Source organism: Phaethon aethereus (genome assembly GCF_964289735.1).
Source record: "Phaethon aethereus genome assembly, chromosome: 18".
In the NCBI taxonomy this organism is placed as follows: Eukaryota; Metazoa; Chordata; class Aves; order Phaethontiformes; family Phaethontidae; genus Phaethon; species Phaethon aethereus.
The window spans coordinates 9268107-9286201 of NC_138594.1; the positions used below are offsets into that span (position 1 = coordinate 9268107).

Below are 18095 nucleotides of genomic sequence, written 5' to 3' on the forward strand. Positions count from 1 at the left end.
TGCTACATCTAGCCTTAAAAATGTCTCCTGGCTTCAGCAAATATGCCATCATTATTAATTCCTTCTAAGCTGTATTTTTTGATAAAGATACTTTTTCAGAAAACATAGCCATTAGTTAAACTTCGCAAACCACCAATCCCCATGCTCATAGAGATCCTCCTGTTGACACCAGGTGATACAGAACAGTTTTTTAAGAGATGTAGCCTGTGACTCTACATGCATTTCTTTGGTGACAGTGCTGGCTTACACAGCCTCTGTGTCCCCCCTTCCACAGCTGATAGCTTTTTTCCAATGCTGCTCTGCTCCACCTGTGTAGCTACGCACCAAACATGAACCAGGGAACTGCTCTGGCTGAAAAATTATGGCTCCTTTTCCTGAGCTGTTTTTCAGCTGAATCAGTTCCCTGACCCAGCTCACTGCCGAAATGATCAGACAGGAGTGCAGAGGTGGGTGTTATTTAAGCTAGTTTAAATACTACAGCTGTGGAAGATTGAAACTTCAGTTTTTTAGAGACAATTCCTGCATGACCTGGAGAGCTTAGAGAACCTGTCTATGGCTTTAAGTATAAAGTTGTCCAAGTGCATCCAAACTACCAGAGATTATTTATGTGCTTAAGCGTGTGCTTAAATGCTTTGTGAATTGGAACACTGTTGAAACAAAAAGATGGCTGTAAAAACATTTGTTGTTTTTTGATCCCAAACTCTTCCGCTTATGTGGAAAAAAAAAAAAAGAGATTTTTATGTAGGACTGTTTGTCTTAAAACAGGACATACTTTCCTATCACAAACGAAGTCAGCAACGCCTCCCTCCCGGCTTGTATCTGGGTTACCTTAAACTCTGCAGTTCTGTGGACCAAATCAAAGTGCTTGTGTTGCAGAAGTTGCCTAATGTCCTGTGTCATGTTAAAATCCGAGACAACAGCAATGTCTCCAAGTAAGTGAATATATACATATTTTCACACACATATGTACAGAGAGAACATTTGTTTTCAGTTTGAAACAACTGATCAAATTTAAACACTACGGCAATTTTGCCATTGCAAAATTGTAGGTGCCAACAAAGTTTGGCTCAGGTGTGTACCATCACAGAGATCAGCACTGAGCTAAGCAGGTGCATCTGTGTGCTTCCAGCCATCTGAAGGCCTATCCAGAACACATACATATGAGCCTGTTGGTTTCTAAGGAGAGCATTCTGTGATCGCTTAAATTCTGCACAGTGGTAATGGTCTTCCACAGATCTGTTCGGAAGATCATAGCCTGCAGCCCTGACTCAGCCTCCAGTGAATTCAATGTCACCCTTTCTATTGATTTTCACTGACCATGAGGTGTTGGTGTTGGTGATTTTTCTGTGTATTCCCTTGTGTAATATCTGGTTTCTCACTCTAACCCACAGCAAACATACAGCAACTGAAAACACATATTCAGACAAATGCTATCAGCCATGGAACTGCTATGCTCTGGGAAAGCCGTTCTAGCCTTTGTCCATTGCTTCCCTTATCTATGGGGCAAGTGCACCTATTTGCACCGCCTAGTCCCTGCCTAGTGGGCAACACGTTTTTATTGGCTTTTTTCTGGAGCTTTTAAATCCCATGTCAGTTCAGCAACCAGCTAACAATTTTGCATGAGGAAAGAGGAACTGGGTATCTATATGGATAACAAGGATATCCAGAACGTAGCAGTTAATACTAACAAAATTTTCAGAAGGAATATGAAGCCTAGTGCTTCAGGGTTTATAACAATCTCTGACTCTTGAAGTTTAAGATCAGATCTTCATTTAGGAGCAAATTGTACCACATCTATTATTAGTCTTGTAGTGGGGTTTCCTGTACTTTTTTTTTCTTGAATGTTTGATGCTGGCTGGTTTTCAAGACTGAATACTGGGCAGGGTGCATTAAGGATTTGATCCAGAAAGATGATTCCCATGTTTATCAGCTCTAGAATGGATATACATTGAGCAAACCAGGAAGTTCTTTGGCTCCAGTGAGTACAAAAGAGTCTGTCACAGAAATTAAACTTCCCGTTAATTGTCACTGTTGTAATTTCCAATGCAAGCTTTTTAAAATATTGTGGTAAATAGGGAATGAAGTATGTGAAAAAGAAAACCTGGAGTGAGAAGCCTTAGTGAACTATTTCAAAGACAGTTGGACTTTCAGAAGTTTGCAAGGAATGCTCAGTCTGATGTACATGTGCTAGAAAAATTAAACTTTTCAAAGTTTGATTTTTAACCACAAACAATCAAGATTGCACAAGTTTAGAATGTTTTGTTATATGAGGATTAAACTTTCAACGGATCCCAAATGCACATACACTGAATTCCTCCTTCTGCACTGAACTTTTGTTATATTTCTAATTTTAACTTGACTCAACATACAGAGATGAGTGGGAATGGATCCAAACACTTTCTGGCTCAGAATCTGTGGAAAGTATGGATCATACTTCAGACTGCCCTACTCAATTGTTCTTGTATGAGCTCCAGATGGCAGTGAAAGCTCTCCTTAAACAGATCAATCTACCTCTGCATCAGGTATTTTCCTTAGTGGTATTTATCACTTTTTTAAAAACTGATTCTTAAGAGCACAACTAAAGGCTACAAACTGTGTAACTTGCAAGTAGGGATTAAATGTTATGGTTGCAAGAAAAGAATGGCAGAGAAGTTTTGCATTCAGTTATTCTAAGGGGGGGAACATCTTCAATAAAACAGTTATTTTCCTGGATATTTGAACATATAAGGATTAAGAGACAAATTTTCAATTAGCTGCTATTTTTGCATCTGTTAGCATATTTGTGCAACTTCAGGCAGGTGCAAATAAGCCCCTTTGCATGAACCTAGTAGTTGTGAGCACTTTTACCCACCTGACAAAGAAAAATCAGTATTTTTCCAGGCAAGCAGGGCAATTGACTGTTCTTTTGGAGGTAGTAGTGAGAGTGTATGAAAGGCCTGCTGAAGACACAGCATTTTACTATTCTTTTACACACAGATAAACGTAGCACTTCTAAAAACACATAGTTCCAGACCTCCAGATTGCTGTGGGTGAGGAGAGGTATCTGGCTTCTGGCTTTACATTTAGGTACAAGAAATGCATATGTGAATACATAAAGAAGTCAGGGAGGATAATCTATGATGTGAAAGATCCATGAAAAAATAAGCTAAGGAGTTTGTTTCTTGTTTACATGAATTCCATTTTATTTTGGTCTACGAGGGTAAAGAGGTCTTAAAGTAGAAGTAAATCATCTTTATATTCACTTCAAGGTCTGTTTGTGCAGCTAGAAAGATGTGGCCTTAAAATAAATTAATCTGGTTCTACATTTCTTGATTTTGAAAGGGTTAGGCTTTGCTTTTAAAAAGGAATCCATCAGTCCTGCACCTTCTAGCCTGGGAAGAGCCAAGTAAGACTCAAGTAAATCCAAAATTAAGACAGATGGTGTGCTGCCTTGTGGTCAGTCACTCTAATTCAATAGGGCTCTGTACAGGTCTCTATACTAGTGTATTTTCTTGGAGGCTATAGCTTTTGTGCATCTTTTTTTTTTTTTTTTTTGAGCTAAAATATTTAAATCGCGGTACAATATGTTCCTTAGGCTGCAGTGCAGCCAAGCATTTAAGCTCATCTGTTGTGCATGAGAGATAGACATAAATATAACCTTGCAGTTAAACACAGTTGTAAATGTTTTGAATGTTTTGATGACTCAGGACCAAACTTGTATATTAATGAATTTAATTTTTAATTCAATAGATTTTTTTATTATTATTATTATTTTTGTGGTAAACAGAATCATGGACAGTGACACCAGTGCACACCCAGGGTAAAACGCAGTGCTGCACACAGCAGCTCTACAGCAGCCTCAGGCCAACTCCTGTGTGTGCCATTTTCTCTTGCTGCAACACTTGTTAAACCTTTTCAGTGCTGTGTTGAGGGAGAGCTGCATATTTCTCTTAACCAACCCTAAATTGAATCTTAAAGGTTTTTAATTGAATCCATTTTCATGTTTTCACATAATTATGCAATCATAATCTTGAAAAGCACATGGCATGTGATCATTTTCTGCCTAATAAGAAACATAAATGTTGTTTTCAGGGGGGTTGTGCCTGTGTGTGTTGTTTTAATGTGGAACATTGCAGCTTTAAATCTTTATTTTATGTAGTGACATGAACCCCCATTTAGGGCCCCCCCCCCCAAATATTTATGTTTTATAAAAATTCTGAGCTTGATGTTGTGCAAATTTTCTTTAATGTTTTATATCATTGGGGGTGTTGTTTATATAAGTGCCATGTTGTAATTCTCTCCTATTTCTTCCCCCGCGCGTGTCCCTCTACAGGCTAAGCACTTCCGTCTGTATACACAGGAGGTGTTGGAACTGGGTCACAATGTCTCCTTTCTTCTCCTGCTCCCTGCCTCAGACGACGTCTGCACTGCCCCAGGACAGAATAATCCTTACACCCCACACTCAGGATTTCTTAACCTCCCTCTTCAGATGTTTGAACTCGGTATAGTAGCTTGCTTCACCTAGAAATATTAACCCAGTCTCCTTATAATAAAATCACAAAGTTGTATCTGTTTTCCCCCTTGTCCCAGTGGAGAGTCAATAAATCACATGATGGCTTTGGCAACAACACTACCTATAACTGTGTACAAGTTATAGAGAGAGCAGAGCAGTTAAAGCATATACTGTAGCAATCATTATTGAAATGCAAAGCATAGAGCAAAGCCCACAGTTATCCAGTATGTGTCTATAAGCTTATATGGAAGATGATGTTCTTTAAAAAATAGAACCAAAAAATTACACACAACATAACAGGATTGGAGTGTGAAGAGAGATGCAAAAAAGCATCCCTCTAAATTGTCACAAGAATAATCACCAGTTTTGTAGCAGAGAATTTTTGCAGTTCCTGACTGCAGATAGTCCTACTCAAGGTTTGACTCCCTTACAACTTTGGGAAAAGTCTGAGTGGAGTCTCCCATGTGAGGGTCATCTTTTTCCTTCTGATTGCTGGAAAAATGCAGGAGTCTCAGTTCCATTGCTCTGGTGCAGGAAAAGCCTGCTGTGAAAAATGCCAAAGCACTGCACTTGAATCTATTTCTTTAGGGAGCACATCCTGTGCTGTAGCAGATTCAGCCCTCTTGTTCCACTGCACTGCTGACTGGGTAAGAATTCCCCAAAACATAGTTTTCCAGCTGTTTCACAAAAGGCGTAAGATGCTTCAGCTTCAAGGTCCTCTATTTCTCATTTCTACTTTTTTGCACCACAGAGAAAAGAAAGATTCTACATAAAAGCAGCTCATAAAGACTTACTTGTACTTTTTAGAAAGAATATTATAAGTATGGAGACCACTGAGCCTTACACATTAGTCTCCTCTGTTTCCTTCTGGCCTGTAAAACTGGGTATCTTTCTTTCCTCTGCCTTGGGGAAGACAGACATGAGCTAAAACTGATGGAGTCAGTACACAAGGAGCCACTACAGAATAGGTTTGTAGTGGTAACTGTGTCCTCAGTGATATCTCTCTCAGGTGTTCGTGTGACACCATTACCAGCACCATCCTATTTCCTACATATCATTGCTCATTGCTGTTAGAGTCACTAATGTAGGAGAATGATGATTAGATGCTAATGGAGGGTCTTACCAAGACTACATTTCTGCAGTCACAATAGATCCGTGACCTACCACCATCCAGCAACACAAATTCTGTTTGGATCAGGCAGGAATATACAATTGTGTTTATGCCACATCAGCCAGAGCACACAAAGCAGTGCCTGTGACAACTCTGGGTTTTTATGCTGCTTGCGGGAGGACAGATGACAGCTGAGCTGCCGTAAAATTATGAGTGGTACAGACAGACAATACATGAGCTGGTGTAGTCTGCCAAGGAAAAGTTACCCCTTCAAAAGAAAGCCAACGTAATTGGAACTAGAAGAGTTAGTTCAGTGCTTTGGGTCATATGGCCATGACTGTAGTGCCCTAAAGCCAGACTTACTATCTTCTTGACATGCAACCCTCAAGTCTACAATCAGACTCTGTGTACTGAGCATATAATTTCTCCTTATCAGAGGTGACTGCTGCATTCAATGTGCAAATTAATGCATGAAGCATATTCATCTCTCATGAAATTAATCTCTGCACTAGAGGTTTTGCAGACTATTTAACTCTCATTATTTGCTACACAGGCCTGGGGCAGGAGTCATTCTCACTTCTGCGACATAGTTTGCATCGGGCTGACAAAGCAATAGACACCGAATGGGATGATGCGGTGCAGGAAAACATGCAACAGAGTAATCTCTCAAAAGGCATTCTGGGTGCAGACCTCTCTGTTTAGTAATGTTGCTGCAGTGGGAAAGCAGTTCATGGTGGAGAAAACAGTATGGAAAGCTGAATTTTACTTCTGAGTATTTTTTAAGTAAGCAATCATCTGGCCAAAGGCAGATGACATTTCTATATGACTTATTATATATGTATCCCTGATGTTCTATAAAGTGACTGTGATTCACATCTCAAATATTAGAAGCTTCCATTCCCCATTAGCTGGTGGCTACCAGCTATATAATTGCATAACCACAAAAGACTATGTTGAAGCAACATTTGTTAATGTAACATTAAAGGTCTGACTTAAAACCACAAAGGCTAGAAACTTCAGCACTGAAGCTGAAACCACGGCTGTAATTCACTCAAGAGTCCACCACATATGGCATATATACTGTAAGACCACACACTATTCAGACGAGATCCCTGCAATATCTAGGCATCACTGAGAAACCAGAAGGTAGAATTTTCTTTCACTCTTTTTTGTGGGATTTCTATGTTCACATTAGGCCTTTATTGTTATGCTAATGACATTTCTGTGATTGGATTTCTTAGTTTGAGAAATTCTTCGCAATTAGTCTTATCATGTTGTTTGCAAGGGATAAGTAGACATGTGACACTTTTTATTTCTCTTGTAATATTTATGACAAGAAGGATACATGCAATTTACACTTGAAACACCCTGAAAAGTAACAGTAGTAAGCCAGCTGGCATTCACTGCTATAACAAGATCACGCTGTATGCTTGCATTTACTGAAGCACCAATGAATGGGGAAGTATTTCTGAAAACTTGTTCTCCCTCAACAAATTCTGGTACGTCTGTGCTGCAGTTCGCAGAGATAACTGGTAAGTTTTGCCTGAAAAATTGCAGGTTCTGGAATAATGAAGCTTTAATAGGCCAGGTAAATTAACATTTGTGAAGCTCCATGGCACTGTAGCTGTTCTGTCTCTGTGTCGTTACCTCTTTTAAAGGTAGCTTAGATAGCTCTGTGCTACTCTAAAGTCAAATTACACACAGCAAGAGGTTATGTCTGAACTTTCTGTGTTACCCTTCTGCATGAGAGTCCAGAGGATGATGTGTGATAACACCTAAAAGAGTTTTAATTGTTTCACCCAAACTGTGATATCACTGAAATGCTTTTACTGCTGAGTCATTTTCATTTAAGTTACTGATTTAAGCTAGCCTAGCCCGAGAGAAAGTTACCGTCCTTCAAAATGATTCTTTCTGAAGCACTCAATTAAAAAAAAAAAAAAGATGAGTTCCATTTTCCAGTCATGTCACTACTTTCTTGAGAAAAGAAATGATGAGCTATAAAAGCCTCCGAAACGGCCTTTCTGATTAAAGCTATCAAGGGCAAGATAGCCTCTGGAGTTGCATACTAAGGACGTGATTATCCCTTCACTTAGATATAAATTAGAAATTACTCTTTTGAAATCAGTGAAGTTACAGAGTAAAGCCAGTGTAAATGAGGGGAGAGTTACAGCATGTATTATTTATGTCTTGCTTAAAGTAACGCATCCAGAGTTAGTAATTATATTTAATAAAATTTGTGTTCTGAAAGCTAAGGATTTCATATTTTATAAACAGAATATAACAATGTTTCCTTTGCACTTGGTCTTTTCACAGTTCATTTTTGCTGTTACAAGGAAAAATTTATAAGCCTGTATTGCCGCCTTTCTGCTGTCATAGAGCTGGACTCTCTGAAAACCCAGCAATCCCTAAGGGAAGCAATTTCAGACAGTGAAGTCGCTGCAGCCAAACAAAGACACCAGCAAGTTACAGACTACATACAGGTAACAGTCTGTTTCTGACTATTCCAAGGAGATTTTAAGGTGGCTTTCTTAAAAATTGCATAGGGCTGTAATTTGAAATCTAAATGGAGAATTATTCACAGACATCATAAAAAGAGCAGTTGTATCAAAAGTCCAATTCTGTTTTTATGAAATTCAAGCCCAGAACATGATTTCCTTAGTTGTTGCTTTTATACAAGGATTTTTATGGGTAAAATCAAATGACAGTTATACTAGACTGTTATAAAGAAATGTGTCAGTCTGCTTGTAAAACTTACTTCCATCTAATGTGAGGTAAGCTAGTACCATGCTTGGGCATTCATTTGTGTAATAGTTTTTCTCTGTCTTTGTGAATTGAGGACATTTTTCACCATGATAAGTTGCCAATTAAAAAAACTGAAATGAAAATTCAGACTAGGTTCTAGGGAAAATCTTCATCAACAATATCACAGTGAAGAAAGCAGCTCTGTGTTTAAGATGGCAAGCTAGCCCCAAAAGCATCTGTAAGTCTGTCCAGCACCATGCAGTGATACTGCTTCAGTCCCCGAGTGCAGAAGGATCACATATATTATCATACTTGTCTAATTTGCTTATTCTCTCTCACACTGATTTTCCAGTACTATTCCAGATCAGGACTTCACCTACTCAGGGATCTTCAAACTACACCCCATTGTGCAGCCTAGCAAGGCCTGTCCTTTGCAAACCATTCTGGCAACTATTTATTTATAGATAAAACTCATGACCTTTGCAGACTGCATCTATGGACATGGTTGATCTGCCTGTCTACAAGTGAGGTGCAGATAAGTTTACAGCTCTATATTCCTAACATTCAAGCAACCTTCTGTTGGAATAAGGGCCAAGACAACCATTTAGCCCACTGGTAATATGTTTGGCCCTCCATAAGTATGAACAAGATGATAATATTTCTGTTCCTCTTTGCTCTGAATTTAGATCCCCTTTGCCTTGTCCACTTTGGAGCTTTTGGCAACCTGCAAGGCAGCAGAGAGGAATGTTCCATTGTACTTTCACTGCTCAGTCATCTCCTTCCTTCTCATCTTCCCATTCTCACACTCAGAAAATATAGCTTTTTCCCAGTGTGCAGGAGAATTTGGAAAATTTTTATCCTTCACATCAAAAATAAGTATATGTATATTAATATGCATGCACTGTATAGACAGTTCTGTGTTCCTCACCTCCAAAGTGTTTGAGTCACATATATACGCTGGGAAAATATGGGAGAACATTTTAAACTTCAGTATTTTGTGCTGAATTATTGTGACAGTGTATTAGCCTTGTCAGGTTTCCTCTCAAATGAAAACCAGCTGTATTCCACCTATTGGCAAAAATATCTCAGCCCACCACATACCGCAATCTTCAGTGGTGACCACAAAACCGCAAGAGCATTTGTGTGATCCAAGATCTAAGACAGTGTTGAAGTCACTACACAAACCAAACATTGTAAAGAGCAAAGGAGTCTATATAAATGCAGTTCTGAAAAGGAATCACAGTGCAACTGAAATATAAAAATTTAAGAAAACCCAAAAAACACAACAACCAGCAGATAAGATATTTGGAGACTTCACCAGAATGTTACACAGAAAGAAAAGAACTCTACAGACACTGAAACTAAAACTGAAGTTAATCTGTAATTTATATAGCATAATGCTTCAAATGTTCCTAAATTCTAAAAGAAACACAGTTCATTAAAATAACTGGTCCATTATCCCAGGAGAGACTGCAGAATGGCATCAGGCAGAAAACTGACAGGAGTTGTATTTTATTAAACTGCATGCAGTATGATTCTTGTTTGGGGTTGAGGAAGGATCACAGAAAGGAAATATAAAATCTCCAAAATCAAATAGGTAAGACGTTTTCTAACTGGCATTCTCTTCATGGAGCTATGCTGAAGTCTTGAAATGATGTAGGATTATGAATTAATCTCCAAACCATTTGCTATTCTTATCAGTGTATATTCTTAGCTCAAATTAACTCAGTGGCAAGGCTTGCACTGACATCATTGGAGTTGGGATTTCACCTTTACATAAAAATGGCCATACTAGGTCAAAACAAAGATCCATCTATCCAGCTATGCTGTCTCCAACACAGCTCATCAAGAACTACCCTAGCTAATCTGGCATCTACAGTATCCTTTGGCAATAAATTTCACACTTTGAATGCAGATTTTGTGAAGAAGTATCTCCAGCTAAAAGTATGTGCTGGAGACTCGTCTTGGAATATATCAGTCTGCAGCCTCCTTCTCCCTGATCCCTCTGTTACCTCCTATTTGATAATACTCACTGCACAAAGTACCACTCACTTTTGCCTACCCATTTACTGACCCAGGGCTTTCACTCCGCACTCTTGCAGAATGTAGCTTGTGTAACTGCAAAGCAGTTTCCCTTAAACGCTGCAATATTAATATGAAGGCTCACTTCTTTAAATGCAGAATCTTCTGCAGGAAGAGGAGTACAAGGAAAGTTCTAGAAAGGATACTGCAGCAGAAGGATATTATACTCACAGTTACTGTAATTCGCTGGTTGCAGGAACATTTGCTCAGCCATCAAAGATCTTGAATTGCTTGGAGATGTTAAAAGTGTTCCATTATCAGAAGACTCTCAAGACCTGCATTAAACAGCATCTTTCCTCTCTGCATAAATACTTAAAAGCTATATCCTGCTATGGATTTAGGCATTTGTCTCTTATTGCCATCAACAGGCATGTGCTAGAACTGTCTTAGTGTAGATTTATATTATTAAAATGCATGCAGACCAAAATTATGATAAGGGAGAACACGTGCAGTTTGGCTTATAGCTGTGCTTCAAGCCTCCATGTATATATATTCTTCCACATGTATGTATATTCTTCTTTTGTTGAAAACCTGGGTTGATCTGAGGACTGCTTTTGAACATAATCCTGTGTTTGCAAGGGTGCTCAAGAAGTCTTGCTTTCATTCCAGTACAAAAGGAAACAAACTTCCAAGTGTGCTACAAAATTGATCAAACTTTGCACTTCATCAAAAGACAATTCTAATTGTCTTTCCAAATCAGAGTTTAGGCCTGGATTCACCCCTCTGAACTACAGGTTCTTAATTGAGGTACATAATCTGAGAGTCTTTTGGCCCTAAGCAGCATCTGCAGTGGTGGAAGAGAACAAGCATCCAACCAAAGGCAGTTCAGACTCCCTAATTCTGAAATGTCCTGTCAGGGGATCCTGCTTCTCTCTGTTGGCAGTGACTACACACCTACTTGGGCACTTGAAGAAAGTACACACTTACATAAAATTAATACACAGACTTAACTGTACTTTTTCAACATTTTTTTCTCTACAGCAAATTGATGAGATCTGGAGGGAAATGAGATGGATCACAGAAGCACTGCAGTATGCAAGATACAAGCAGCCAGCAGCTGGCCTACCCATAAAGAAGCTTGTGGATCTTTCAGAAGAACACTCTCAAAAGAAAATCAGTTCAACTTCTTCACATCTGGATTGTCTTCCTTCACCTCCCCCTTCACCTGAGGCTAGAATCCAGAGGAAAAAAGCTGTGAGTGGTAAGAGAATTCTTCTTTGTTCATCGAAGTGAAATCTTTAAACTCACTCTTAATTATAACGGTTCTTGCATGTCTTTATAAAAAATTTTTTGCCATACCTGCCAAGGTATTTTAACAATCATTTTACCAATCATTTGCCACTCAATATCCTGAGATCCTTCTACAATCCTTACGATCATCTTTTGTTTTCAGCTACTCAGAATAATCACTCATCATCAGCTTTGTCACCTCATTGTTCCAGATCATGTAATGAACAATTTGGAAGGGACAAGTTCTATCACTGACTTCTCCATGATGTGGAGAATTAGTAAAATCTATTCATAATGAAAGCTGACTACTTCATTTGTTGTCTACACCGACAAATCTGTTGTCTACACCACTATTAATACAAGGAGGGAGCTTTCTCTTTTTCTCAATTACAGCTCATTGGTTCAGAACCTGTGGTAAAGAACCTTGTCAAAAGCTCTTCAGAAATCTAAGGATGCCCGTGTATTAATTGTGCACGTGTTCCAAGTTTTATTAGACCAATGAGACATGAGTCACTAAGCAAAAGCTACTGACCCTTCTCATCACTCATGTATCTACCTATTCTTCACCATAGTTCCTAATAAGTTGTCTGGAATCTAAGTCAGACTTTTCCATAGTCTCCGTTTATCACCTTCTGTTGCTCTGATATTACAGCCATTTTCTTTCCATGCTTTGACTGTTCATCTGCTTTGGAGCAATTCTTTCTTATGCTCCTCTTGCTTTGTTTTGATAGAGCAAATTTTAGTGCCAATAGTCCAGTTTGATTTAACAGTCGTTTTCACAAACCTCAGTGTTCTCAGTGTTTCAGACAAGCACTTTAAAACACAGAATTACACAAATAAGTACCCACCTCATTGAGCATTACTGCTTTTCTGAACACCTGCAAAATTAAACTGATGAAAGTAATGAATCACAGCAAATAAAGATGAAGCAAATTAACCAGTAACACCTAATTTGCTAACAGAACAAGGACTTTGCAGAAAAATGTAAACCATCATTCTGCTGAGCTGTCTTTAAGCAACGAGTAAATGAAACAATAGAAAAAAAAGCAACAGATGTTGCCATGACCATTTTGGTAATAATAATTTGTTTCTTCAAGTTGGCAGATTTATAAAGTTAAGAAAGATGAATAAATCTAATCTGATTAGATTAGGTTAGGTTAAAAGAAAAGAAACTCAAAGATGATGGTGCTTTGATTCGCTCCATTACACAGTGGTGTTCTTTCTCAGCATCTCTCCCTGAACTAATTTTTCTCCTATATTACAGACCATGAATGCAGAATAATCCTTAGCTCTGGCACCATGTAACCTAGAGCATTATCTTGTCCTGCATGGCTTGATTCATTATTGCTGTGCTATATGGTAATTTACACTAGGTCAAAGTAAGTAGTCGGCACTGTGTAAAATCTACGTTTTTTTCCTTGGACCTATATAATCATCCAGGGCAGTGGAGCATCAATCCATTCTATCGCATATGCCACTATGTATTATATCACTATTTATACAGTGATATAATATGAATATATATTACATATTATTATATATAGTGATATATACATTGTATATATTATTATATATAGTGATATAGTATTAATATATAATATATATAATAACACTATTTATTATATCACTATTTATAGAGAGCAGCCTGGCGGAAAGGGACCTGGGGGTGCTGGTTGACAGCCGGCTGAACGTGAGCCGGCAGTGTGCCCAGGTGGCCAAGAAGGCCAACAGCGTCCTGGCCTGTATCAGCACTAGTGTGGCCAGCAGGAGTAGGGAAGTGATCGTGCCCCTGTACTCGGCACTGGTGAGGCCGCAGCTTGAATACTGTGTTCAGTTTTGGGCCCCTCACTACAAGAAGGATGCTGAGGTGCTGGAGCGTGTCCAGAGAAGGGCAACGAAGCTGGTGAGGGGGCTGGAGCACAAGTCTTATGAGGAGCGGCTGAGGGAACTGGGGTTGTTCAGCCTGGAGAAGAGGAGGCTGAGGGGAGACCTTATCGCTCTCTACAGCTACCTGAAAGAGGGTTGTGGCGACGAGGGTGTTGGCCTCTTCTCCCAAGTAACTAGCGATAGGACAAGAGGAAATGGCCTCAAGTTGCGCCAGGGGAGGTTTAGATTGGATATTAGGAAAAATTTCTTGACCGAGAGGGTGGTCAGGCATTGGAGCAGGCTGCCCAGGGAGGTGGTGGAATCGCCATCTCTGAAAGTGTTTAAAAAACGTGTGGATGTGGCGCTTCGGGACATGGTTTAGGGGACATGGTGGCACTGGATTAATGGTTGAACTTGATCATCTTGAAGGTCCTTTCCAACCTAGTGATTCTGTGATTATGTTATTGATCCTTCTGTGGCCAAAAGACAGCAGTGATTTCAGTGCCAGTGTGAGTTTTGGTCAACAAATTCACATTTGAATTAAATGTGTCTGCTTTGGATTTGAACATACATAATGCACCTGATGGGCAAAAGGGTAGTTTTTGTTCAACTACCTCCATGTCTTGCCTCAAGCCTCTTACGCACACACACAGTTGCACTCCATTCACAGTTATAGGGGTATAAATCTGGAGTAACTCAACTGACATCTTTAACAAAAACAGAACCTGGATTAGAGTTCTTTCTCTCTCACAAATCTCCATCTGTACAAAATTTGGTGAAAACAAGATAAAAGCAAACAGATCCTTTCAGCAGTTAGCCCGAATTCAAATTCAAATTCTTCCCTGTACTTAATATAGTAAATGAATCCTTTTTGGTTTTCCTAATTCTACCACCACCTCTCTAACACATCTGTACATCCCCCCGACTACTGTCTTTACTGTCACCTAGGCCCATGGACAATTCCACAGAGGAAACACACATACATTTTCAGAACTGTAGATTTGATTCTGAATTAAGAAAAAAAATACATAATTCACAGTTAAGCAATTTCTCTCCTGTTCCTGTCGTCTTAATGTTAATCAGTTCTCTTTGCAGATTCCCAGCCCGGCTCAGATGAAGAAGGCTGCTCTGAAGTATTCCTTCCAACTGACAGTGACTATGACTCCAGTGATGCATTAAGCCCCAGAGAATTAGACCTGATTTACTCCTCCTCACATGACATATCCCAGCAGGCAGGCAGTGGCCTGGGTGGCAGTGCACCTGATGTTCTGCAAGTCCATGACATGAAGCCTTGCCTAACATTGAAAGAAGGCCTGGCAGAGCGTAGTGCCTTTGATACTAATGCTGAATATTGCACAGAGTATATGAGCAATCTAACAATGTCAGGGCTAACAATGTCGAAAAGTGTAGACAAGTCCTCTAGCTCCAAGCAGCCATTGAGCTTTTTAGGGAAAAAAAAGCTAGGGAAAAATCAACATTACAACTACTTCAGCCGGCATCATCGTTGGTTACGTGTGCACAGCGAGACACAGTCTGGCTCTCTGTCTGAAGGCGTGTATACTCAGCATCTCATGAGATCTTCAGATTTGTCTCAAGAACCTACCTCCAGTGAGCAGTTAAAGATTCCCATTGATGGGTCTCGGAGCACTTTCTTACCTCATGCATCCAGCCTTCCAGAAGATGGGAAAGGCAAGTACGAGGAATCAAGGCAGAATGTCCATAGGATACATGTGGAGCCTTATAAAACAACATTTCTGGGTGAAGAGGGCAAGTCCTGGGCAACGAGCACAAAATCTGTAGAACAAAGGGATGTGCCCAATGCTGTGCAACAGATAATGGGTCCAGATGACCAGTCGGGTTCTGCTGTCTCAGAAGTCTTCAGCAGCACACTTTAACCCCAGACTTCTGCATTGCTTCCCATCGCTCCACAATGAGATAGTGAGCATTATGCATATAGGGCCATACTTTCAAAACCACTTGTGAAAATCCAGCTCCTGAAACAGCAACTCGTGCTACTCAAATGAATCCTGATCTTTTGACTTCATCACTGGATTTCTGGTCATACAGGGGTATCTGTCATGATGCAAGCCTTATTAATGGCATCTGCAGTTTTGCAGGTAGAGTCAGAACAGTTACCACATAACAGAACAATCTGTGGCTGCAAATCTACTAATCAGGTTTTGCAGTTCTCTTGATTTCCATATATCTCTGAGCATGCAAAATTTTAAGCATGAGTGGTTCTGCCTGCAAGTTAGCAGAAACTGTAACATCAGTTACAGTTACATTGGTGTCGTCATGTTACGACTGTGTCCTAAACTTCTATTATCCTGTTTTCCACCACTTCCTATATTTTTTTTCCACTTCTCGGCCTTCTTGAATGGATTTAGGTTGCATATAACTAAAGTGCTAACTGGCCTAGTAGCACGGTGAACCCAGAGTTTCTAGCCACTTATAGGGAAATGAAAATTCTTTCAGTATCTAGAAAATGCAGTCAACACTATCTCTGAATGCTGTCAGAGCCTGACATAATTATCACAGCAGGTTTTTTTTCAGGAGCTTAGATTTCATCTTATATAAGCAGCAAGTAATTTTAAAAGCATAGGAGGTGAACCTCTGAGGTCAAGAGCAGGCAGAATGAGCCCAGGTTCTAAAGGAATAATATGCAGGGTCCAAGTGAGATTGAAGCAAACCTTGGTCTTTTCTTCTACCCACCACACAGGAGCACGTTTCTTCACATTGGCGGTACTCTCATACACCCATTGGAAAGAAATGCCCCACTTTTGTTCATGAATATTCACTGTAGCTTCAGGGGTATTTGATCACCACGTCTGAAATTGGGATATTCTGGCAATTCAGATTTGGGAAATTTGGGGTGCAGTTTGCATCTAAGGTTTTTTATTTGAGCCACCAATAAATATTAATATCATAAGAAGGGTGGGAGGTGGTGTTTTAGCATGCCATATTTGTCTAAAGGCAGAGCAGTGAGTCATGATTTTGTCCTTTGCAACCAGAGTAAGACTTATAGTACTACAGAAGATGATCTCAAATATTAAATCTGTATTAATGAGAACCATAACATTTGAGTCACTAAGAAATGAACTAATGTGGAGAGAAACCCCAGCTGTTGCACAAGCTTTAATTTTTCTTCAACAGTTCTTGAAGTTTAATTTTACGGGCCACATTCCTGCTGGTTAAACTCCCTCACTCCATGTTTGCGCAGCCTTCTACCTTTCAATTTTTCAGCCTCCAGGTGGATACATTCTAAGGCCTCCAATAAAGAGATTTGAGTTAAATAGTTGAGTTTACAAGTCCTTGAGGTAAAGGTAAGGATTTGGGCCCATGATCTGTGGTCCTTATTAAAATAGCACTTCCATAACCCCGGTGCTATTAAAATCCCTGTGAACTCAATCCATAAATTCAAAAATAAATGTTATTCACTACTTTATGCTTGGTCAGTACGTGGAAGCCAAGAAGAGTCTTTGCAGTGATATAAGGGCAAAAACTTTCTACAAGGGATTTACATTTTGTAACTTCTCTTTTTGGGAGTGGGAAGTTAACTTTTTGCACCAAAAATATTCATTCATTACCTGATCCAAAGCTCAGCGAGGATGGAAAGGCTTCCATTCACTTCCACAGGCTTTGAATGAGACCCATACTGAAAATTCCTGTGGGTGAGAAGATGTGGGGGGGGAGCAGAAGTCTCAGTGCCAATTTGCAGTTAGAAGGACATACATTGTATGGTTTATGCCACATGGAACTGCATGGGGAAAACTTGACTCACACACCATAGAACCAGTGATGTTTTATGTTTTACTGTCAATGAAGGCAGTAGCAGCTTGTTACATTAGATTATGTTCATTAGCAGAAGGCTTTTCACCAGGAAGAGCCAGAACAATGTAATGCTCATACTCGGAAGTCAAAATAATTTGCATTGTTTTCTAGCATACAGCACCTAGCCCAGGCTCCCCTAATCTGTTTAGCTTCTAAGTAAAACTGCCATAAAACTGTCTATTAAAGAATAAAAATATGTTGAGGCCATATGTTTTTGCAGGAAGTGACGAGATAAAACAAGCTGTTCCTAAATGAAACCCACCTTACTTTGGCTCTTCAGGAACAGTGAGGGCAAGAAGTAGCAAAATCTACAGCAGAACAGGTACACACTGTTGGTTAGATAAGGATGTAAAAATCTCTGTTATCTACTCCTGCTGCTGCACTTTTCCAGTAGTCGTCATATATCTAACAAAGACCTAGATTCTTTAGTGGTAGAAAGGACTTGTCTTCATCATAATATTCTGGGGTAAGATGGAATTTGATTCTGGGAGTGCAAATGCCAGCCACAATCTACCCCATCTTGATTTTAACCTTGTTATATGGAAGTAGTGTTTATGTGATGGCCAATGGGGCATGCTTCCTTGATCCTATTACCTCTAGATTGAGGTTCTTCCACATACTTTAACAGTCAAAGTAGTAATTGATAGTTCTGACTTTAAATACTTCTGCTTATAAAGCACTGAATTATCTTTTGGTAGAAATATGTGTTCTTTTCAGTGGCTGACTGAGTAAACCAGCTCC

At 39.5% G+C, this 18095-nt stretch overlaps 1 protein-coding gene across 1 annotated transcript in view; it reads left to right on the forward strand.

Annotated features, from left to right (window-relative positions):
• The window catches only part of ANKFN1 (ankyrin repeat and fibronectin type III domain containing 1), a gene marked incomplete at both ends in the record, with an annotated part of 62878 nt that extends 47460 nt beyond the window's left edge, over positions 1 to 15418 (forward strand). The window contains 6 exons of the mRNA XM_082008130.1: positions 766 to 932; positions 2372 to 2522; positions 4313 to 4481; positions 7917 to 8083; positions 11409 to 11628; positions 14619 to 15418. Coding sequence (XP_081864256.1) covers positions 766 to 932; positions 2372 to 2522; positions 4313 to 4481; positions 7917 to 8083; positions 11409 to 11628; positions 14619 to 15418 — 1674 coding nt within the window. The remainder of the gene's footprint in view (positions 1 to 765; positions 933 to 2371; positions 2523 to 4312; positions 4482 to 7916; positions 8084 to 11408; positions 11629 to 14618) is intronic.
• Positions 15419 to 18095: the final 2677 nt, after the last annotated feature.